Consider the following 24,235-nt stretch of genomic DNA (forward strand, 5'->3'; position numbering starts at 1 on the left):
TAGCAGGACCAGATGTTTTAGTTATGTAGAGACTCAAACTATAGGTTCAGGATTGCGGTTCATTGGAATTATCATATTCAAAATATACACTGTGATCACGTCAAGGCCGTTGGCCTGTCAGAGACACCTGATACTACTTCAAAATTGCTTCAATGCACAGCAAGAGGGAGAGATACATATGCTAATTGAAAATCAGGGGCCAGAGAGTGCAGGATTTCATGTAATTATGGTAACTTGGTGAACTTTGCTTCTTGATAATCAGCCCAACCAGCAGACTAAACATTTAGAAGAAAGAGCCCTCAGATTTTAAATGTGGGTAAGGCCGGCGGGTCAGGGCCCATTGTACATGCTCAGATAAAACAAAGTGTGTGCCAATATTTTTATCTGGAGGAAATCACTGGTACCAAACAATGAGCATTTCTGCAAACATCCATGTAATGCAAACAGTGCTAAAAATGTTTTCGTGGTCTGGACATGTGTGTAATACCATGAATGCTTTGTGTTGTGGGAATCTGTTGTATAGTCACTGTATTTTTGGTAAAAGAAATTGGCACTGCTAAAAAAAAAAAAGCTTTAAGCTTTTGTTGTAATTAAGGTTAATCCTTTAACAAACAATTTCCCATTTTATTTTCTAAACCCACTTTAACTTTTTCACGTATCTCATGCATTTAATACTTGCAACCCCTCCTTTTCGAGTCTGGCTGGGGACTTTCGTTGCATTCCCCATCTCTCTCCACTCATTTCCTGTCAGCTCTACTGTCTGCTCTCTAATAAAGGAATAAGATGCTCAGAAAAAAATAACGTCTCTAGTTCATGTCCGACGTGCCTCTCCGCCAGCCCATGTGTGAAGACTTTTGAACTTTAGCAGCTACATTATCATTACAAGCCAGGGAACCAAAAATCTTCCATCCTCAGATCACAGCTGCAGTTCTGTGAAAGTGATGGTACAAAAGCCATACACACTGATAAATAATGAATGGAAAACAACAGTTATTCCAGGAATAGATTAGCATTGTGGGAATTATGCTTATTCAGTTTTATGGTGAGAGTTAAATATGAAGATTGATACCACTCTCATGTTAAATATGAAGCTACAGCTGGTTAGCTTAGCTTACCACAAAGATTGGAAACTCCTGAGATCCAAAAAGTTACCAGAAAAAATCCTGGAAGACTCCAACAGAAACCATGCACAAGACAAACTAAACGGGAACCTACTCCAGAATAAACTGCTCCATAGAGCTGCTGGAGGTCAAAAACTCCACATGTTACCTTTAAGGTTGGAAAAATAAACTTAGTTTCAAACGTTCTGACTGTATTATATACCGTATATTCTGTATCAGTTGTTTAGATCTTTCATTGAATTGATCATAAATGATGATTTAAATAAATGAAATGTTTAAACCAAAGACTTCATTGTTTTTTTGTGAGGGCACTATTCCATTAAATGAAAATATTCCAGATGTCTTGTGCATTATTTTATAAATATTTTTCAGTTTTAGTATCTTTGGAAACTTTGGGATCTCCTCTAGTATTTCAATAACGTTCTGTGGGTTTGAACAAAGTTTGGCTGCACAGCGGGAGTTTGTAATGACTGTAAAAGTTGGTCTGAACTGGTAATGCTTAAAATTATTATCAAAAGCTTTAAAAATCATGAGCCACAAAGAATCTCTTCAACTCAAGTCTTATTTAAAGACTTAAATCTTTAATCCCATGCAGAATCTTTGCAAGTTTTCTCTTTTGCCCCCCAACTTCACTTGACTCTGCTTCGCCGGGACAGACTGCACATAATTCATCCTGTGTAGGTTGAGGTGATGTATTCTTTTAATGTACAGAGGAAGCGCAATATCCTGTTCCCGCACAGGCTCTAATACCACACCGAGGCAGACTGGTCCCTGGCCTCTGAGGGGCCTTCGTGCTCCTGAAACTAAAGCCGCAGGCTTTCTGAGACTGTGATATATGAGGTGTCTGTCTGTCTGTGCTTCAGACTCTGCCTGTTCCAGCCTCAGTAAATGCAGGGCCTAATGGGGTCCCTCTTTTTAGAGCACAGGAGGATATGGTTCTCATTTTAGTGGCAAATATCTTCCCTGTGGCAGAGACTCATGCACATTGATTGAATCAGCATTTTCTCTTGTAAAGTCATTGTTGTGAAATGCAATAATTCAGCTTTGTTATATTACCCAAATCTGTAATGTAAATACAAAGGGCATAATGTTTTCTCATAAGACCCCTGTTTACCACATAAACCAGTTGGCTCTGGTATCTATGTTAAATTTTAAATTATTTAACAGCCAACTAATCATAAGGAGTGATGGAAATAAATTGATTTTATATGCATTCATTCTAAATCCATCATCAAAAGCTACTTTCAAGTTTTGTTGGTCTCCTTTGACGCTGATTCAGATAAAGACAATTTTCTGTGCAGGAAGTGTTTTATGAGGCCTCCATGTTGTGTCTTAATTCAGACCTTTACTTACATATGGATAAGGTCTGTTCTGTGTTGCAACTTGTCGGCTACTTTGCTGGATACTTTGCTGTTATCCCAAAAAAGTTGATCTTATCGTTCAATTATCTTTTTGGAAACATCACCTTTTGTTTGATAAAATGTGATGAGGTTTTTATGATGAAGGATTATCCAAATAAATCAAAATCAAATAATGAAGCAGAAAAAGCAACTAGAAAAACAAAATGAGAGCATTCTACTTGTATGCCACAGGTATATTTGGAGCCAGGGAGGCTCACTGAGGATCTCTATGTGACTTAGTCCATGTAGGCTATTGCTGAAGTGCCCTAGAGCAAGACACTGGCTTCCTGCCACCCCAGGGATCCTGTTCAGTAGCTGATATGAGCTGTATCTGTTTTTGTTTTTTTGTTGTTTGAACCTTAAGAGCAGTCATACTGTTATTTTCTCTCAAAGACTGAAATGAAAAACGTCATCAATCCTGCAGGTTCATGCATAAGACAATCAAAACACACACACACACACACACACACACACACACACACACACACACACACACACACACACACCTGTGAACAGACGGTGGGAGGTCTACCTGTGTGTCCCAGCAGCAGACTGATGAGCCCTCCTCCTCTCTGCCACCGTCACTGGTTTCCCTAGAAGCCGAGAGAAACCAGTCGGACGTCCTCTGCGCCTCCGGTACACTTCGTGTAGATTTGAGACGCACAGTGGAGGAATGCGTTTCAAAACCCGGCGTTTGTTTTGGTTTTCAGAAGGGAGACCTGTTTTTTAACAAGTGCATTTTCATTACTAGTATGATAGCTTCTTCCTGGGGCCGATTAAGGCGTTAAAAATGTCTCACCAGCAGCGGGTCGTCCAACTCTCCGCCGCTTCACTCGCTGTGGTCTTCGGCCCGGACGAGGAGAGTTTGCGCGCCGGCGGAGGGAAACTCAACACTACTACTACGAGTGGTCAGGAGATATTTGCGGACTTCAAAGCGCAAAACTCGCGTAGTTTCTGGAATAAAAGACTCGTTAAGGCCATTGCAGAGGTGTACTTTCAAGGATGGATGGAAAATATGGTGCTTTTCATTCAAGGGAACGCAAACAACCTGGAGGTGCTGAGAGAAGCGTGGATGCGCAGGGCTCTAAGGTCACCAAAGGGATTCATCATTAAAGCCGTCGGTATGTAACCTCAATACTGTCAATGATCTGAAGATATTATTAGGTATTATTATCAACTTTCCATATGCATCTGAAATCCAAAAAGTTGTCAGAAGGAAATCCTGTAGCAGAATATAGAAAGCTGCAATGCAAACAAATGAAAACAACGTAGATGCAAAGGAAATAAAAACACCACAGAATACAGCTACTGCAGTCATGCAAGAGTCTAATGTGTTTTTTCTCTTTAGAACCACACAACATTTGTTTACCACACTGAGAGAAACGTGTGAAAGTCATAAACTTTGAACAACATGTAGCTGGCAGGGTTGAACACTCCTCCTCCCCCTCCTCTGGATTTTCATTCTACTAATCACAAAATTGAGTTAAATCTGCTGGCAGAAGTTGTTCTTTCAAAAGTTGTAGTGTTTGTGGAATCAGTAATGATTTATTTTCAGAGCATCTTTCTATTCCAAACAGAAGGTTTGGATAATTATTTTGCCCCTTGTGAAATAGCCAGTGTCTCTCTTCTTGAATGTTGAAAATGTAGAAATGTAAATGTGAAACTCTCTCACACAACAAAGAATAGCAAGTTGATATATTTTCATATTATCTAAACGGCTGCCACAATTTTCCCTGTACAAAACTCCTTTCAAAAATTGGCATTACTTGGTTGCCGTGAGCAGTGACATGTCACCAGCTTCGCCGGTTTCAAACCATTTACAACACAGGCTGCTTTTCATCATTTCAAGCTGCTCCATCCATCCAGATGGCCTGAGAGATGATATTCCTTATGACTTTATTCCCTCAAATACTGTGTGGTCGGTTTTAGTGGATTGCCCTGCCAGTCAGCTTCCCTTTGTTGTCGACACAGTGTTATGTTTAACAAAGCTTGTTAACAAAGCTCTGTATGCCATGTAATTAGTAATAATTGCTCCCCATCCTCTGGCTCTCCTCTTTTGGATGTGTTTTAATGCAGCATATAGCTGCACAGAAACAATGAATGGAAACCTTTATGCAGCCTCCTATATCGTGATCTCATGGGCTGTAAATGCATGACGGCACCAGCTGCCCGAGAAAATGACAACCCTGTGTGGGTTTTACAACTAATGACAGTATTCTTAAGAGATACACCAGGTTATTCACATTTTTTCTTACTTGAGAGGAAAGGTGCTAAACTTTAGGTTACAGCAAATACATGTGTGGGAGTTGACTTTATGTTTCTGCCACAAAGCACTACCTTCACCTCCCATAAAATTCAAATACTGCAGGATGCAAGAGTGTTAGAGGTATCCAAATGTTGGGAGGATAGCTGGGCTGCAGCAGGTTCCTTTTGGTTGTTGATATAGTGTCCCAGCAACACACACATGACTCTGAGTTGCCATTTGGTCCTGCTGCCTTGCCTCTGTTTCATTGTCTGTCCTTCCAATAATGTGTCCGTCTTTGTTTGAGTGTTATTGTGTCTGGATTCAGGCCTTGCCGCTGCCTACCTGCTGACTTTGTATCAGTCAGTCGGCTCTGCCAGACTGAGCGGTGCACGGACAAGTAAAGGGAGGAATGTGAAGGGGAGGAAGAGACCACACACAGGGGGGGAGAGACCCGGGAGGGCGTGAGGATGGGAGGTGGGGGCTGACATGCCATCCCGCTGTGAGACAGTATCTGGCTCTAAGCTTCAGCTCAGCACACAAACAAGCACCATATGGGCCAAAGGTGATGCTGAGCTTGTTACTATGCACAGTGTCAGCAAGAAGGTGTACACACACATGCGTGAGCTCACAGTCGGATGCAAGGATGGAGTCCATGCCTCAGCCGACTTCTCGTGTTTGAGCTTCACACCAGAAACTTGTGAGCAAACACGTTTGTGTGTGGACACGTCACCTCCTTCTCCTCCTTAACAAATCCTCCACGTCACACCGCAGCAATTTGTATGGAAATCAACTCTGGCAGGCTGTCAGAGCCTGGTTTACTGCCTTCTCACAGAGAGTAGGTCAGCAGTGAATCACAGTGCGACTGGCTGCCGACCACAGCCACTTTACTGTTGCCCAGGATTAATGTCCCTGCATTTCATGGCCAGTGAGGGACTGTGGAAGTCAGACTCCTAGATTGATATCAGGCATGGACATAAAGGCCTTGACATTGTACTGATATAAATATGTCAGCTAGAAAACAGAAAAGTTATGAGTAATGGGCTACAGTGAATTTCAAACAGCCCTGTTTCCTTTCCCAGGTCAGAACAAGGTTGAGACGTGACTTTACTGACGTGAGGAGTTTTTTTTAAAAGGAGAGTTAAGGGGCTAATATAGGAGATGTTTAGCTAAAACTTGTAATGTAATTTAAGCTAGTAAACAGTGCTCAATAAAGGGATGGTAAAACAAAGCCTCCAGACAAATAGACACAATCACTTTTTATTAATTTGTGCTAATTCCTCATTGCTCCCGCCTGGTTATCAGTGCTAAAAGCCCGAGTGAAGACAGATCGCTCTGTCGGCCAATCAGCCATCTTCGGGCCTCTTCAGCGGGGGGGAATATGTAGAAAGGGAGGTGTTTGGGAGGTGGGGAGGGTTGATGGAGGAAGGGGATCGTAGTGAGGTTAGGCCGAGGTAAACAGACAGGGCGAGGAGTTAGTATGAACAGACTTTGTTTTTATCCTTGTGGGAATGGGGCCCACTGGTACAGGGGTTGACCTCTCCACTTCAACTCATGAATGTCTGCAGGGTGTTTCTCATTCTTCCTCTTTTACTCTGAAATGATCTCTTCATCCCTTTTCTGGCTTTTAGCAGTTGTTTACAGAATAATATCACCACAAAGTCATATTGTTAATAATCAGTGTGAGTAGAGTTTCGACATCCTTCTTGCCAAGTGTCTTGACATTCAGTGTGTTTACATATACACTGTAACCTGAATACTGTGAATAATCAGATTTAGGTATGGGTTTCAGTAACCCTGTTTGAGTTTACATCATTTTTAATAATCAGGATGTGGTATCCTACAGGAAAGAAGAAAATGTAAGAAGGAAAATTGTTGGTGCTTTTTCTTTCCTTTTTAAATGTACTTGTGTTGAATTTTTCCTCAATGATAGTGGTGCTGCTGCTTGCTTAAGTCTGTGCTGTTTTTACTTTACAGATCAAAAACACCAACAACAATCAAGACACTACATGCCACTTTAATCCACATAATTTATATCAAATTAGTCATATTTACTCCAGCTTTGTTTTACTAATCGTATTGCCTTGTAGGAATAGTTTTACATTTTGGAAAACAATGGAAAGAATTCTATCACTGTCTTCGTTAACTATGGAGCTAGAGCTGGGATGCTAGCTTAATTAGCCAGTTAAGTATAAAGTATACATTTTTTTTACTTTGGCAAGAGCCAGTCTACCTGTTTACCACTGCTTACAATCTGCTTACAGGTCTTGCTCCATATTTAATGGACAGACAATCTTCTCATGTAACTCTCTGTAAAAAAAGGAATAAGCATATTTTCCCAAAATGTCACACTATTCCTTTGATCTTCATCTTCAGCAGTCAGTCCCCAAAAGCTTGAGTTCTCACTGGAGATCCTGTTGAAACCAGAGGCTTCATAATGACTGTTAGCTGCTTCTGCATTATTTAGTGAGTCACTGTTGTCTCTGCAGGAGGATGAGTATGGATCCACGAGCTTAAACATTTATATGGAGTCAGCCAGTGGTGTAATGAGGTGTCCTGTATCCTCCCCACAATCAACCTCTGTAAACTGCCCTTGTCCTGTTTGAACATGGACGTGAATGAGTCCTCTGGACGGGCCTCTCACTTTCGCAGAGGAATACACTACTTTGGTCATTGTAGGACATACTGTAGGTCTCCCTCTGTGTATGTTTGGAGAACTAGGGTATGGCTATGCTGCACTTTTTATGCCAAGTTTCCTTTTTAAATGGTATGTTTCATTTAACTCGCCATACCATGAGGCGGTGACGCATTCCTGAAATGCTTCATTTACTCTTGAGATCATTTCCTGAGCTAGCAGGCTCAGCGAGCACCAGTTCTGCTCTTTACTTTTCACTTGAAAGTGTTGTATTTTCACACAAGGGGTGTCTCCTTTCATGAGGGTATTTTGTCAAAGTCTCAAAGCGCTCCACTAATGGTCATAACTCTTCCAGATGTTAGCTTATTAACCATGACACCCCCTTGCCGGGCTTTACCAAGTTTAAATGGCCCACCCTGTCCTAACTAAGCAGCAAAGGTCAAAGGTTAAAACCTTCTTGCTAACAAGCCACCTCGAGGTCAGTTAGCTTCAGAGGGGTTTTTTAGGAGGAAAAAAGAGCAACATACATCAACAAAGCATCCAGGTGTTCTTCACTCACTGGCCAGTTCAGCTTCTGTTGGTGTTTACATCAGTGGATCAGTGTTCTTTTGAAGGGATTATATATGTAGTGATTATAAATATTTTCTTCATACTATTGAATCATCAGTAGGGTGCTTTGGTCAAGTTTGGAGCCATACTACCACTTGGTGTGGCAGATGCTCAATGTTTTAACTATTTCAACTGTTTATCCATTACTTTATTTCACTGCATTTGTTACTTTTAGTTAACAAACTATTTTAACTGTTAACCCACACTTTACTTTTAGCTAGCTCTTTCAACTATGTATTACTTAAGCAAACTATTTCAGTCATTTAACTATTACTTTTAAGCATTTATTTCAATCTTTTAGGCGTATCTGTTTTAGTAAATGTACCTTCTTTGAATGTCTAGGGGTACAAATACAAAATGTTTGTTTCTGTTATGTGCTGTAGAAAAGGTATCATCATGGAATGGGGGACATTGTTGTTGTGGCAATAATCCAGCTGCAGATCTAGTCACAGAGCCGGAACGACAACTGTGTAAAAGGGAGAGCCAGAATGGCGGGACAGACCCTGGCGCTGTTGTGTTACACATCACAGTGTCTGTATTTTATTTCTGGTTAAAGACAGATTGATGAAGGGAAATAGACGACTCATGGAAGCACATCTGTGTCAAATCTGCTCCACTCACCATCTCAGCTGCTCTCAGACAATACTTGTTAAAAAATAATCCCTCTCCAGTTCCCTCGACACTAATAGTATAACATTAAGCTGTTACACAAAATATATACTGCTGTTTTTCAGCCTCAAAATGATGAGGAGTCTGTATTATGACAGTGGTTGGTTCAGTTGTGTTCTCACAAAAACCGAGGGGGAATGTTTTTTGAGGAAACCATATCAAATCTGCTAGTACCCATTAGTGTGGAGGTTCTTATGTCTGACTTAAATGTTGGTTTGGTTGACCAAAGAACATCTAATTTCATTTATCCAAAATAACAGTTGACTGGAGATAAATTGTACATATAACTGACTCGTGAAAAGACAAAGCAGCCTCTGTGATTTATGTGCAGCTTTGTTGAACTTTAAAATTGCTTTTCAAATTGCATTGATGGTATAAGATAATTAGGCTGCAGTTTTATTTTACAAGCATCGCTCTTATACTTTACTGAGCCAGTGCCAAGGGTAAGTCCCAGCATTTATCGAGAATGTCTTGCTCTCTATTTCCTGCGCTTGTAAAAAATGGTTTATTATGTGGTTCAGATAGGAGGAAACCTTGACCTCTGTTTGCAGATGTGACCCTCCACTGTGCCTACACATGTGTGAGACACTGTGTGCGTGTGCGTGCATGCCTCTCAGCACATCATTTGTTAGCCACATCCTTTCCCATTGAGCAGGAAGCTCACCCCCGGTGCAAATCAGACGTCAGCCTCCTTATCGACCCAAATATTGGGCTCACCCGTAGCGGGGGAGTGGAGCTCTGCCAAAAATAACAGGAGGAGTTTTCTCTATATCCCTCAGCTTATACACCCTGTCAGCAGGCGCTTGGGTTTCCCTCATGGGATTTGTCTTCATTCACTCTCTGGTTGGACAAATGGGACGACACACAAGTGAGGCTGTATTGCATTAAATTTGGTATTACTATTACTCCTCAGTTTCCTGACAGGATGTTTTCTTTGCTTCATTTAGCATTGATAAATGTAATGGTATGCTAACATCAGCTCTGTGATAGCAAAGTGCTGTGTTATTGTGTTACAAGAGTGAAGGATAATTTCAAGGATCACGCCAGCGCTCTGTGCTGACCAGTTGTAGAGCATTAAAAAGCGATGGATCATATGGCAGACACCCGACAGGAGCTCTGTTCTAAATACTTGGATAACAAACACAGGAATCTGCTGCAACTCAAGCTCAGTTAAATAGGAGGAAATGGGTTTCATCTGCAACCAATGACTGCCATCACTCTTGATTAAGGGGTGTGGATCTGCTGGAAACCTTCTACGATTGTGTGTAAACATGTTTTGGTGCAGGGTGCTAGTGGGGAAAGTGGGGGAAAATACCAGGATCTTTGAATACGACAAAACCAAGGAAACTAGAGGCTCCTGCTACTTTCTGAACTCAGCGGTTAATATGAGAGTGAAAAGTCCAAGCTCAGTTCAGTTTCATCATCAATGCAAAGATGCAAAAGCCTCATAAATATGCATAGAAATGTACTGTGCAGGTGTTTAAAAGTTGAATCCCTACATGTAAATAAGGAATGATATGATTAGGGCCTAAAATTGAACCTTTCACACTGATAACTCATCAGAAAAGTAGTTGTGAAACCAGACTCACACATTTGAATCAGAGCCAGAAGGTCTGAACAACATCAGGGAATCATTGACTGAATGGCTTGAAAGGGATCAACAAACAGAGCAGCATTGTGTTTTTGTGTATTTTAAAGATGTTCAGATTAGGCATTGATGTGCAGTTTTGCTTCAGTGTAGAATGTTGAATGAATACCTTACAGAATTTATTAAAGTTGTGCAGAGCTATAAGTAACATTTATGATTTGCATTCCTCATTGAGAAAGTGCAATTACTTTGAACACAAGCCAGTCAGGAGGGTCAGCAGAATGTCTGGCCAAAGATGAGGCTTTTTTTCTTGTCTTGAGTAAAACACATCTGAGGTGAACCAAGATCTTTTAACTGCAATGCAATGCCCATCATCTTTTATCTTTTTATCAACCACCGAATTCAGGTTATCCATCCATTCATCCATCCATCTAATTACATTTTTGCAGAAATGCTTATACATTGAAGTTTTGCTGATTTTTCTCAACAACAATCCCACTTTGGACTCTCATTAATTTGGTGTAATGCAGGCTTTAGGGTAATTATCACTAATGCCAGGGTCAAATCAGTTTAAAGTCTTAGTGGTCTTTTTAGGATTGTTTAGTGTTAGTGTTCTTATCTCCATTATCAGTTGTAGTAAATCAGGATTGGTGCATATTTTGGTAAAACAGTTTGCAGTAATTGTGATTTAGATCACAAAAATTCAATTCAATTGTGAAAAACCCAACAAAATGCCTGGTCAGAATATTAGCGGCACCTACAGATCCCTACTAATATGAATATTGAGCTTTTGAGCCAAACTCATATTAAAATGATATATTTATAGTTATATCAGAATTTGAAAGGAACATGTTCTATCTATGTCATTTAAGGTAAATAAATTAGCACTGAATGAGCTTTCCAAAGTCTGAAAAAACAAGCCTAGTGATGTCATGCAGGGTTATTTATACAAGCGACTAAAATTCAGGATATTTCAGTCTCTGGAAATAAATTTGACCATTCTGCTTTTTTAATCCGTCTGCAAGTCACTTTAGGACTTGGAAATGTTAAAATCATGAACATGGCTGTTATAGAACAAAGGAAAGGTACTGTGGTCCACATTTAAATGGGTTGGACTTACCAGTCGTCTGGCAGAAAAGGCAGTGGCAGACTGTGGGGTAATGTTCATGTTCATAAAAGCAGACGAGAGCCAGATATGTTGGGGTGTGGCCCATGAAGTCTGAGGTGGTATGAAGTAAAAAAGATGGGAAACTAAAGTACAGGGAAATCTATGCTTTAAATCCTTTCTCGTGGCACCACCATGGCATCATGTTACACAGTGCACTTTGGGCTGTGCTATAAAATACAATTTGTGTACCTTCACCTTGTTACTGGTTTTCTGTTAAGCACCTGGTCAGGTGTGATTCCTATTTCACAAGAACATGATAACAGGGTTTTTGCACACTAGTTCAGCAGCAGGTCATTTATTTGTTATGGCATGAGCTGGACCGCTATTCAAATAGTTCTGACTGTCGATCAGATGGTAAAAACATTACTTAATGGCATTACAGCTGCAGGGATCTGCAGCCAAGATCTGTGGTAACCAGCTATGTGAGCGAAGATGTTTTAAACTCTGCAAAAGTCAGTTTGAGAAGCTTAGTCACAGCCATGCTTTCTTGCCAACATATGTTAAATGTCAAAGAGTTGGTTTGGCAAAGTGAGTCTCAAGGCCATAGCTGGATTATAGATCCATACTACATGTCTGCTGTTCTTTCTTCTTTTTCTTTGGCTTTGTATTACATGTGGCAAGTCGCTGCCACAGTGCAGGTTTCTATGGTGATCTGGGTCAACACAAAGCCTGCCTGTGTTTCTCTTCATTGCTTCAAGTTTTAGCTCATGAATCCTCTTTAGTTACTCTTTTTTCTCTCTCCTATCTGTTCCTCTGATGATTCGTGAGTAGTGTTTAGATGTAGCATTCAAAAGTTCATATCCTGACAATAGGCATAAAGCAGATTAAATAATGCAGAAGGTTCTCAGCTTTACTCTAGTAATCTGAGTTTGCATTGCCATGTCAACCTGCCAACAAAACCCCATTTTCTTAAAGACTGATTACAAAGAGGGCACAGTCCAGATTTTACTCTTCCCTTAATATTTAAACATGAGTGTGCTGACATACTCGACCATCAGTGGGTCAGATTAAATATTTACCTAATTCTTTCAAGTTTGGGCACAAATGCTTGTTTTATTGCTGTGAACCAATCAATAAAGCTGTAAAATGATCAGTGGCTCAGTCTTTCCATTTTATTGCTTATTGGTGTGTTTTTAAGTGCGATGGTGGTGGCCGTGTTGGTAAATAATTTGCCAACTCTAGACAGGAAAGTAAAACAGGGTAAATAAATATACATTAAAAAATGATGCAAACATTTTCATATAGTGCTGATGGCCATATTTCTTTCAGAGTGGATGGACACGAAAGGGGAGTGTTGTTAGACTGGGTCAGGTTTGGTTGTGCGGACATTCAGGCTGTGATTGCCCTCTGAAGGGATCTTTTCACTCATTTCATTGGGCCATTTGACTGCAATGCCCACATCTGTGTTCTATGGGAGTGAAAAGACACAAACTCGTAAAGCACTTTTAAAAAGTTTGATGTACACACACACACACACGCACACAAACACGAAAGGAGGAGGGAGGAGTCATGGGGGCCTGCTGGACCAAAGAAACCCAAAACAAAGAGTCGTTGGACTGGGAGGGAGTCGCAAAAATAAATTACAGTTGGCACCTCTTCTCCTTACATTCAATCTGACTGTATGAATGTTTGACATTGTCTCACCCGAGACTTAACTCAGATCTTTCACGTACAGCCTGCAGATTCACTGAAGCATGTCCTTCACAAGGTCTCAGCCGATGGGAGACAGGGAGGGATTTTGCAGTTTGAGCAAGCCTCAAGTTCACGTTGAATGCTATGCAGTGTGTCCTTAATGAGGGAGAGAGAAGATTAGCCTGTTTGCTTACTGGAGCCTAAAAGATTAGACGATAGCAGGATGAGATAAGGTGGTGTGTGTTTGTGAGTTTGTGTTTCCAGAGAGGCCATTGAGTGGGGGATTTTGGTGCCAAACCTTATGTTTCAAAGTGACGGTGTCATCGACACCCCTACGGCCACGCAGATAGCAATAATAAGCACTCAACATTATAACCCACGTTTCACCATAAAATGCAATGTGTTAAAATTTACAGGAACCTCACTAGATTGCTTTACAGTACAAATTGAGACCAGTTTTTACTTTGCCCTGTACAATACATTGCATGTTTCCTGTTATCAAAGGCTGGTGGTGGTGATGGTGGAACAGATGATTACTCTACTGCTGCACAGTCAAAATGTCAAGTAAAGTATCGCAAATGTTAGCTAAATAGTTGAAATGTAAAATGATATTCAGGCTTTCGAAAGGCTATATCTTTGTTATGGACTGTGTCTGTGTTGCATGCCGTTACCATAGCATGATTTAAAGATTAACAGGTACTTTTGGGCTTTAAATGCCAAATGTTAGGGTAACATGCCCCTTCCATCTAACCACTGATTAAGAGGTCATAAAATGATTCTGGGGTATGTGCTGCTGCAGGACTTCAAATGTCCTGTGATCTGGATGATTTTGACCATCATGTGGTTGCACTCATGTTCAGTAAAGATCATTTAGGGATAGTAGTATGTACTGTTAACTTTACTGTGTGTTAGTATTTTCTTCCAAGAGGCTGGAGGTAATGCAATCACATAAGAAATGGGACTCATGCGGCTCGGAGGCCAGCTAACAGCACAGCCATGTGAATACATGTGGCATTGATCAGTGTCGGCAGGCAAAACGGTCTCAGTGGGGATAGAGGAGAGAAGGTCTCTGTCAATCATCTCCACAATCTGAGCAGTCAGCTTCAGGCATTTTTCATTTTTTATCCCCCAGGCAGCAGTTTATTCTGACATGGAAAGTTTATGACATGGGAAGAAATCCATGTTTTTCTGTGTGGAGCAGAAGAATTGTGTGGGCTTTGTCACTTTATTTTAATCTTGTGGTCAATACCATTCAAATAAAATTGTTATATAAAGTTGCAATGATCTCTTTAAATCCAAATTGGCATATAAAGTGTGCATTCTGTCTCAGTCCTATTTGTACTCCTTCACTAAATCAACTTGGGAATGAAAAATGGTTAATTATACTAAACTGTTTGGCTCTCTGCTTATTTACATCTGTGATGGTGAATCACAAGTCATTGCTTTACTCCAGCAGTTTAATTGCACTTCTAATATTCTAATATTATTTTAGTTCCTGTTATGGGTCAAGCTCCACAAACGCTGGATCCTTCACTTCCCATAATGCAGTAAGGGTATGCTAAAAAAAAAACAGTTTGTTCCCATCACTGCAGCATCATCACAGTCATTTTCTGAGACTTGATGAAGACCCTCCAGAGCTAATTAAGACATTAAAGAACTGTCTCGACAGGCTGAGCAGGACTAACCATTACAGGTGAACAGACTTAAATTACATATATAAAATTGGTGAGTTCCCCTTTTGAAGGGTTGTATTAGACAGTTGCTCCTCCTAACCTGCCGGGAGACAAATCTTGCTGCTGTTTGATTCTCGAGCTGCTGTTTCCCTCCCTCTTCCTATTGGCACAGGGGTTGGTTGCCATAGCACCTAGCCAGGTATTCATGCCGTGTATGACAAAGGGTGTAAAGTTGGTCCGCCCGGTCTTAGATTACAGGAACACAGAGGTCCGTTCCCCCTGGAGTGAAGATGGTTACAACAGTGAACCTGGTCACGCCTGCTAATGTTAGACTCAATAAACACTAATCCTCTGCCTGGCTCATCCTTCTATGACGCCAACATTTTCCCACAAATAAACTTCTGTAGGTGTATTTTTGTCTTCTGTCTCACACCTGCATTGTCAGTCTCCCTTGTCTGTTTATTTTTTAGTCAGTGCTGCTATCCAACCGTAGTTAATTGACTGGCATGTGGGAAACATGCTCTTACTTGAACCTATTCTGTTTTTCACTCCCTTAGGAGTAGAGATCCTGTTAGCAGGTGTCCGACAGGACATCCTGCTTTGAACCAGGACGTGGCCAGAGTGCTCAATCTACCAAAACTACCTCTGGGCAAAGAGATTTGGGAAGTTTTCCAATAGTTTATCAATTCCCCGTGATCAAGATATATTATTTGCCTTCCCCCTCTCTGACCATATCATATCCTTGCTGACCTTTTAACTGTTGACAATGGTTGTAAGTGGTTGCTATGTGGACAGCCTGTCATTCCTATAGGAAGTTAAAAACAATGAGGAGCTAAGTCAGCAGCACTAATTCACTGCCCAGGGAGACTGCTATTGAGATATCCGCTCTGAGGTTTAGTCAGATTAATGTCTTCTGTCGGAGCTGGGGGAAGGCAGATGTTTTTTTACGATCCCTCTGTGTGTCGTAGGATCAGTCTTACAAAGAAAGCGCCCAGTCTGTGAGACTTATGAGCTTTAAGTGGAGCTCACCTAAGACTCATAAGTCTCTCTCTGCTGATAATTGTTTTTTTTACTGACTTTGCTTGATATATTTCTTACTAACAATAAAGCATTTTCAATTCAATAAAACACAACTGAGCACCAATTTGATTAATACATTTCAGGGAGCAAAAAACTGCTCTGTGGTCAGTGTTGCCAGATTGGCCAGTTTTCCACCCAGCTGGGCTACTTTTTATTATGTAAAATAGTTTTGGGTGGGTTGTGATAATTTGAGCTACTTTTTTTTTGTACCATTTAGACCCACAGAATATTAGGCTATTTTCCAATATATCTGCCCCTCCTCTCCTCTGATTAGTTGACTGATTTAACTGATGCCCGTCAAAACTATAGTTTAGTTTATTACAACTGGATTGAACTATTTTCCCCCCAGTTTTAGCTGTGAGATAAAAGATGCTAAAGTTTAGATCTGTTCCTATAAATGAAGACGTTAAGCCAAAGGTAAATTGGCTTAAATGTTTCTAGGCGACTCAGGCTATGTTTTGTCAGTCAAATCTGGCAACATTGTCTGTGGTGCTTCATGACAAATCTATTTGGGCACATATACATTTTTTTGTCAAAAAAATGTCATTAGTAGACTTGCCTGGATCTATGTTTGAGTGTGGTACGTGTGCGTTCTGTCATGCTATACCATGATTAGTTGTTTATTTTCCCTGCCTTGGACGTAAGTGGTTCAAGTGTGAGGGTTATAAATGTTTAGTTTACATCAAGTGTGAGCTTGGCAGTGTTTTTACTGAAAGCCCTAGAGTTGATGGGAGACTCACTCACTCAGTCACACACACCACATGTTGAAACTCATGACTGAATTCACACTGTGTGTTGTCAAAACAACTGGAAACTTGAAATCACATGGGGAAAATGTGTCAATAACACAAACAAATTGAAGCTGGAATTGATTATATATGTGTGTGGCATCTTTTACACTCAAATTTGGACTCAAGCTGCTTTTGATACTGTGGGTAAATAAAAACAGCAGATAGAGTGGGATCATTGATCACTTTTTTGTGTTATCACCATTTTTTACTTATCCCTTGTAGTGCTGCCACCCCATAAAAAGGACAGATGGTGTGTCTGGGCACTGGCAACTTTAAAAGGGATGTTCCAAAGAAAGCAAGTCAACAGGCCACAGTACATGCTCAAAAAATGTGATTTTACTAACAAAAACATTTTCAAACAAAAAAAATGAACCCCAGGAAATTCAACAAAAAAAATAACTTAAGCCATTACATCAAAGAAATAAAATCCACAGCCTCACAGCAAGCTGCCACATGCTCTGTCTCTCCCCATTGACTCCTGACTGGCATCTTATCTTCTCCTTCTCACCTAACTGGAGTCTACCACCAGCTCAGGTAAGTATGGGGGTGAGCTAATCCTACACATGCCTGTCCAAGCAAACCAAACCCCATACAACGACTACCTACCAACTTCTGTTACTGTTGACAATTCCCACTCTACAATAAGCACCAGATATTATTCATAAGTGCACACGTTTCACCCCACTGTTATCTACTACAGAACAGTTCTACCCATCTTCCCACATACTCATGCCCAGTACCTCACTACTACTAAGAAGACCTAATGACACACACCTGTTTCCCCTTCCCCTGACTGAGCTGCTGATCAACCCCACTAACCTAGAAGAACAACTGAAAATATACAGTGGGCTGACCCTTCCAACATATCAAACCTGCAAGCAAAGATCAACCACATCTCACAACCAATGCATTAAATAACTGAACAGAAACATCCAACTAAAATACTGATTAAATAACAATGATAATGACAAAACAATGATAATATGGGGAATCAGGGCCTAGTGAAAAGGGAATGGAGCAGCCTTATCACATCCCTTCTTTCACCCATTATACACCTGACATTAATGCAATGTAGCTGATTAACTAAAACCAATTTTCCAGTCCTGTGGGTAAGGTTATGTCCATGCCCTTGTGTCTGCTATTCATATGAGGGGACTTTGTGTTACCCCAGCCCTGATGCTAATCATTCATCAACAGTGGGATCTAGTTTGTTTTGGTGCTTTCACTGAGCTCACTACTCATTAGTAAACATTTCCCTTTGTGCTTAGTCTATGAGTAGAGTTTTGTGGAGAGTATGCAGACAATGATGTCAGCATTATGAAAAGATTGTTTCATAAAGGCTGCAGGAGCTAAGCAAACATTTTTCAGTGTCCCTTTTATGTTATTGCCCATGGGTTCATAATGTATTCTAATCCCCCATACACATTATTATCCAAACCATAACCACATCAGACCATACCTAACCCCAACCATTAACCTAAACATCAAGATTTGAACTCAACTCTTCTGTAAAGCTAAAACTAACCACCTCATGGGTTATATCTACATTTCTTATATTATACCTAAACACAGTTTACAGTTTGGCAGGCCATAACCCTAGCAGTATCCAAAATATTGTAGTGACTGGAACTGACATCATTGCCCTTTTAGCCTCTTCAGGGATTCAGGTTGAGCCAGAGAGGAAATGCTGTAACTAATTAGTCAGTTGTCACATGTCTTTTGTAATCGTCCCCATTGTACTTTGACCCAAAAATGACCACATATCCCTAGTTCGAATCGTGCTATCAGCTGACTTTTTCAGTTTCCATGTTCTGTCCTATTAACACGGTGTGGAAGGGTCTTCATGGAACCACTATCGAACTCATCCCGCCCTCTTCACTAAAGGCTTTGTACAAAAACTACTTGCCTGAAGGAACTTAACCACTGCATGTTGTTTCAATTATGTTTCTCCATCTATGAAACTGTGCTGATTGTTTCTGATACTGAAATATTTCTAAAATGTCTGGTTAGCTTTAAAAGCAGCTTAGTTTTATGATTTGAAAGCCTTGTGGCTCCTGTCTAATGGGCTCCCACAGTTTGTTTTTATGTCAGAGGCACATGCAGATTGGTGGCAATGTGATGTGGGGAATACATATACACAATGAGTTTCATTCTATTATTACAAAGACAAATGCTTCCAAGACTGTCTCTCTCTTTTTTCTCAGTCTCTCTTACTTTTGGTAACATGTTTGTCTAAGGGCACCTCCTAGACGTGTAAGGCTGTATGATATGGGGGGCAGGATATCTGATCTGCCCAGCAGGCAGACCTGTGGTCATTTCTGTGGGAGTAATGGAATTCTGTGGTCTGTCCCAGTACTGATAGAATTTCAAAAGCAGTCAGGCATGGCTCATATAGCTCACATAAATAGACCACCTCGGTCATGATTTAGAAGGTGGTCAGGAGAGGAATGTCAACTTCAGTACTTCGAGTTGTTTTCACTGGCAGCACAAGTCAGAGAGAGACCTCTCTAACCCAGGTGTGTTTGTGTGTACTGCAGCAGGCCCACCTGTTTCACTCAATAATCTGTTGGTGTATGTGTGTGTGTGTGTGTGTGTGTGTGTGTGTGTGTGTGTGTGTGTGTGTGTGTGTGTGTGTTTCAGGTGACCTGTCCCCGGTGCAGATGTCCCCTGTCCCCCAGTCTCAGTTCATTCCCTTGGCTGAAGTGTTGTGCTCAGTCATCTCAGATTTGAACTCCTCCCAAATCACTGTCAACCAGGAAGCACTTATCAATCACATGAGCAAAGCCCACCCAGGTAATCCATATATCCAAATATTGTCTAATTTTGTTTGTTAAAGGAATAGTTCAACACTTTGGTAAATGTACTTATTACTTTTGGCAGGGTGTTAGTGTTAGACTAGAAGATTGACAAAACTCTTATGTCTTATCTTAGTTTAGCAAAAAGACAGGAATCAGGGGGAAACAGTACGAGGAGTTATGTGCCAGACAATTTCTGGACAGACTAAGTAACTTCTAAGAAATAGTCTGGCACATAACCCACTGTCAGTTTTTCCTTGAATTAAAAAAGCAAGATCCACTGTATTAATTATTGATCTTAGATTTTGTTATCATTGGACAGAGCCAGTCTACCTGTTTCACCACTTTCAAACTTTTTGCTAAGTTAAACAGCTACTGGCTTTAGCTTTATATGTAACAGACAGACATGAGTGAAAGTCAATTTTTGATTTAGGGAATTGGTATTATTATACACCTCTCTCTTTCTGTGTCTCAGGGATAACCATCCCTACCCAGGACATCCTCTATAATGCTCTAGGCACTCTGATCAAGGAACGTAAGATTTACCATACAGGCGAAGGCTACTTTGTCGTCACCCCTCAGACCTATTTCATCACCAACAACATCGTCCGAGAGAAGAATTGGTGGACTTCTGGGTCAGCAGATGACCCTCCTTCTCCTCCTCCCATTACTTACCTACTGAGCAACGATGCCTGTGTTGAGAGAACTCAGTCACTCCCAGTGGCACACTGCAAATCTTGCAGCTGCTTCAGCCCTCTCCAAACATCCACAAATATCGCCTCCACTACTGCACAAGCAACTGTCTCTCCCTCCACTGTCCCAGATCAGCATTCTGTCTCTGTTTCCATAAGTGAATGCACAGGCAAGAGCTTAAAGTGGCCTCGACAGTCAGATCACAAACCCACAGTGCAGCATCAGTCCACCTCCACGGCAGCAGACTGTCAGGCAAGTGAGATCAGCAAAACTACAGCCACTACTAATGCCACGAGCCGCAAAGAAAAAGACAACAAACCAGGGAGGAAGTTTGGTCTCAGTTTGTTCCGAAGGAATGGAGGGAAAAAAGAGAAGCCAAAGAAAGAGTATGCATCTTTTTCAGGCCAGTTTCCTCCAGAAGAATGGCCAGTAAGAGACGAGGACGACCTGAACAACTTACCCCGTGACCTGGAGCACGCCATCATCAAACGCATCAACCCTGAACTGACTGTGGACAATTTGACACGCCACACAGTCCTAATGAAGAAGTTGGAGGAGAGGAGGGAGAAGGGGATAGACAGAGTGTTGGACAGGTGTCTGGATAAAGACGATAAGGGAGTGAACAAAGGAATGTCTACTGAGATCCTAACAATGTCAAAACCCAGGCATCATCATTCCTCTAAGGCAGGGGCAGGGAAAAGATATGCTCTGAAGGCCTCTCGCAGCAAGAGGAGGGCCCACTCATCCAGAGAGAAGCAAAGGGAAAGGGAGAAGGAGAGGGTTAAGAGTAAGGCTCCCATATGTGCGGACGATTATCCAGAGGGGGACGATTTGATCCCTACTCGGCTCAGAGTGGAAATCCCTGTTGATGAACCAGATCAAGTGGAAGAAGGTGGAGCTGTTGAGGGAAAATCTCTTTATAAGAAACGCATTGAAAACCCTTTCCAGACTCATCCAATCAAAGATGTAGCTGATGCTGTAATTCCTGCCACCATCAACAGAGAACATAGAAGACGAGAGGTGAAAGAGGGCAAGGCTTCAAGGCCAGGTAGGAAGGAACGAACGAGTCACCGCTCAAAATCATGGGACCCACATCGAGCCAAAGTCATTACAACAGATGGAGAGCATGCAGGGAAATCCCCTACATCTGAGGAGAGGTACGACTGTGTCCATGAGAGGGACTTTACTGCTGATCATGTGCTCCAAGCAGACCTAAAGTTCAACGGAGAGCTGCCACTAGACTACAGCTCAGCCTACCCACAGAGCAGCACACTCCGGATAGATGATAAGGTCAGACATCAGAGGGAGGGAAACAGCAAGGAGAGCTGGGAGAGAGAAGGCAAAAATGCACTTTGTCAGGAGGCAGAGTACAACAGTATGCCAGACCACAGCCAAACTATAGATAATGGTCTCTCTAGCATCAAACAGTACTCCAATACTAATAGCATTCTCCCTATGCTTCCCTATGAGCCTGTTATCAACCACCCATATGACCCAGCTTTGCCCTGGCCCAAGCCCTCTTTACAACGGAAACACTCCCTCAGACTCTCCAACCCACAGAGGGATGATAAACAGAGGCCTGACGAGCTCTTTTCACACCAGCAGGCCTGTGATACTACAGCCACCCAGGAACAACAGGACATTAGAACCGTCACTATCAATAATAGAGTGCAAAGGGCCTTGAGCCAGGGAGAAAGGCCAGAGTTGATAGCTGACAGCACTCCCTCAATAACAAACACTGATGACTTAAGAGAGGACGACTACAGGCTCTATCAGAGAGCAGATGAGCAGGAGGATGAGGATGCCTGCAGCTCCTTGTGCCTGAACGAGGACGAGATTATTGATGCTGCAAATGTGTACCGAACAAGTGTAGCAGACAACCATGGCCACCAGTTGGTTTACCATAACCGTGAATCTGATTTGATATATGAGGGACCCCACAGTCACTATTTTAATTCCAAATTTCACCAACCACAAGATTCAAGGGACAGCACTTTGAAAGATCTCATTCCCTCAGCAACTCAGAGGGACCCTTCCCTCAGCCCCACCAGACCTGGAGAGACCAACTGGAGACTCCACCATCACCATCAGAGTACTAGATCAGCAGGGGCTTATAGTGAATCCAACCCCAGGCAAGGTACATTGATCCAGGGGGAAAAACGCCACGAGGTCAACCTTGATTTGGATCGTCCCGAACCATCTGAAGTTGCAGACAGTAGCATCTTTGACTACTGCCAGACTAGTGAGATAGAATCAGACACTGAGACCGTCCGTAAGTCGGCTGATGAGGGAGATGGTGAATCTGCTCACTGGGCAGCTGAGGTGGAAGAAGTGCATGAGGATGAGTTTGATGAGACGAGTGTTCCTCAGACTCACAGAGCTGTTCTGGGTATGCCCAGTGGAGCCAGAGGGTCTCAGATTGGGGAAGGAGTGGAAATTGGAGAGAACCAGAGCATCACAGGGGACAGTGGTATAGATTCTCCTCGGTGAGTGCCTCTCTTTATAGTTGTTCATATTAGCTCTAATAAGATACTGTGATATTTCAACATAGCAGTTAACAGTCTGATGAAAAGGTTTTATGTGGAGAAAAAAAAAGAAATTCTCTTAATCTCTTAGCCCAGATGTGCATTTTTTAGGCCAGTGTTTTTACTAGTTTCACACCTTGGGCTCATTTCTTATCTCTTCTGTGCTGTGAGTCCCACACTCTGGAAGAATTTTAGAGACAGGAAAAACAAACACCAAACTGAGGTTAGTTAACCTCTAGGTTACATGTCTGTGGCTTACTTCCAATTTGTGTTTTTTTTTTCCTTTAAAGTAAATTGCAATAAAGCTGAACAAACACCTTGTGACCAATTATAGTATGCAGTATTTGGACAGAAGGGAGTCATTTTGATAATTATGTGTAATTGCTGTGCAGCACTTAAATTCTCATGTTATTATCAGAGGAAGAAAGACTTATATTTTGACACTGAACTTGAACCACACTTTGTAGGTGAACAGATGCAGTGCATGAATACGTCACCTTGTTCAAATGGCATATTTACATAAAATATCAACCTTGTGCCCCCTTTTGTCCCCTACAGGACCCATGTCAGTCTGGCTTCCAGCAATACTGTCATTCTTGAGGGTCTCAAGAGAAGAGGCTTTTTACAAAACCTGGAGAAACTGCATTCAAAGAGCAGCACCATTCGAACGCAGAGCTCACTGCTGCAGCTAACTCCTGTCATGAACGTATAGCAGGTCTACGCCCCCTGCTGAAGCTTCGTGTTGGAAGTATGAAAAGGTCAAAACAATGTGCTTGAATCTCCTGCTCTGTGTAATTGCTATCATCATACCCATCACAGCAGGGGTCTGTGTACAGATGTATAGTATATATTTTTTCTTTTTGTAAATAATTTTAAAGGTAATATGCTATGGTTTATCCATTCATGGATTACCTTGTGTATGTGTTGTTAAATACATGGTATATCAGCATCCTTTTTTGTGATACAAATGTACAGTTTTCTTTCTCTACACATCTCATTGCTTAAAATGTCTTATGTTCATAACAGCAATAACATGATCTAGCATTTCCTTTTATCTCATTAAGTAGCATTTAGCACAAATAAAATTGTGTATATCAACCAAGATGTCTTTCTCTTCATGATATTGTTCACAACACTGACCCTCAACACAAGTAGCTGAGGCAGTGCTCTTACTTAAGAAAATAATTGTGACTTTACTATTAGTGTTGACCCATGTCAACTTCAGAAAGCAATACTGTTGTTGGTCCAAAGCAGCTTTTAGAGTTTTTATCCAATTGTTGAATTGGCATTTTTGTTTGTATTGGGGGATATCTGTTCATACAACAGCTAGATATAATTAAAAAATACATTTGTAAAGCTCACCCAGTTTACTAACTGTATTTGTGAAAAGCATGACTATTAAGAACATCATGATAAATGGTCAGAATAAGTGATATGTTTATTGGACATATTAATCATTTGCTTCAAAAAAAAAAAAGTTTGAGTCACACTCCTAATGTAAACCAGACATCACTCTGTACCAAGAGGCCTGATAAATCCTTATCTCTGAAGGTTATCATGTCAGTTGATCCCAACCTTGAATGTCTACCTCAACAGGCAACTAAAGTCTGACCT

General features: G+C 41.3%; 1 protein-coding gene across 1 annotated transcript; it reads left to right on the forward strand.

The window, feature by feature from the left end:
* The first annotated feature begins 3,119 nt into the window (after positions 1-3,119).
* Positions 3,120-23,723, forward strand: stox1 (storkhead box 1). Its single transcript, XM_023405819.2, has 4 exons — positions 3,120-3,642; positions 19,249-19,401; positions 19,879-22,582; positions 23,180-23,723. Exons 1-4 carry the CDS (start codon positions 3,312-3,314, stop codon positions 23,331-23,333), a joined length of 3,342 nt encoding a protein of 1,113 aa, XP_023261587.1. The 5' UTR covers positions 3,120-3,311; the 3' UTR covers positions 23,334-23,723.
* Positions 23,724-24,235: the final 512 nt, after the last annotated feature.

This window comes from Seriola lalandi, unplaced genomic scaffold (assembly GCF_002814215.2).
Source record: "Seriola lalandi dorsalis isolate HSWRI2012SDOR001 ecotype SW California unplaced genomic scaffold, Sedor1 jcf7180002054285, whole genome shotgun sequence".
Classification (NCBI taxonomy): Eukaryota; Metazoa; Chordata; class Actinopteri; order Carangiformes; family Carangidae; genus Seriola; species Seriola lalandi.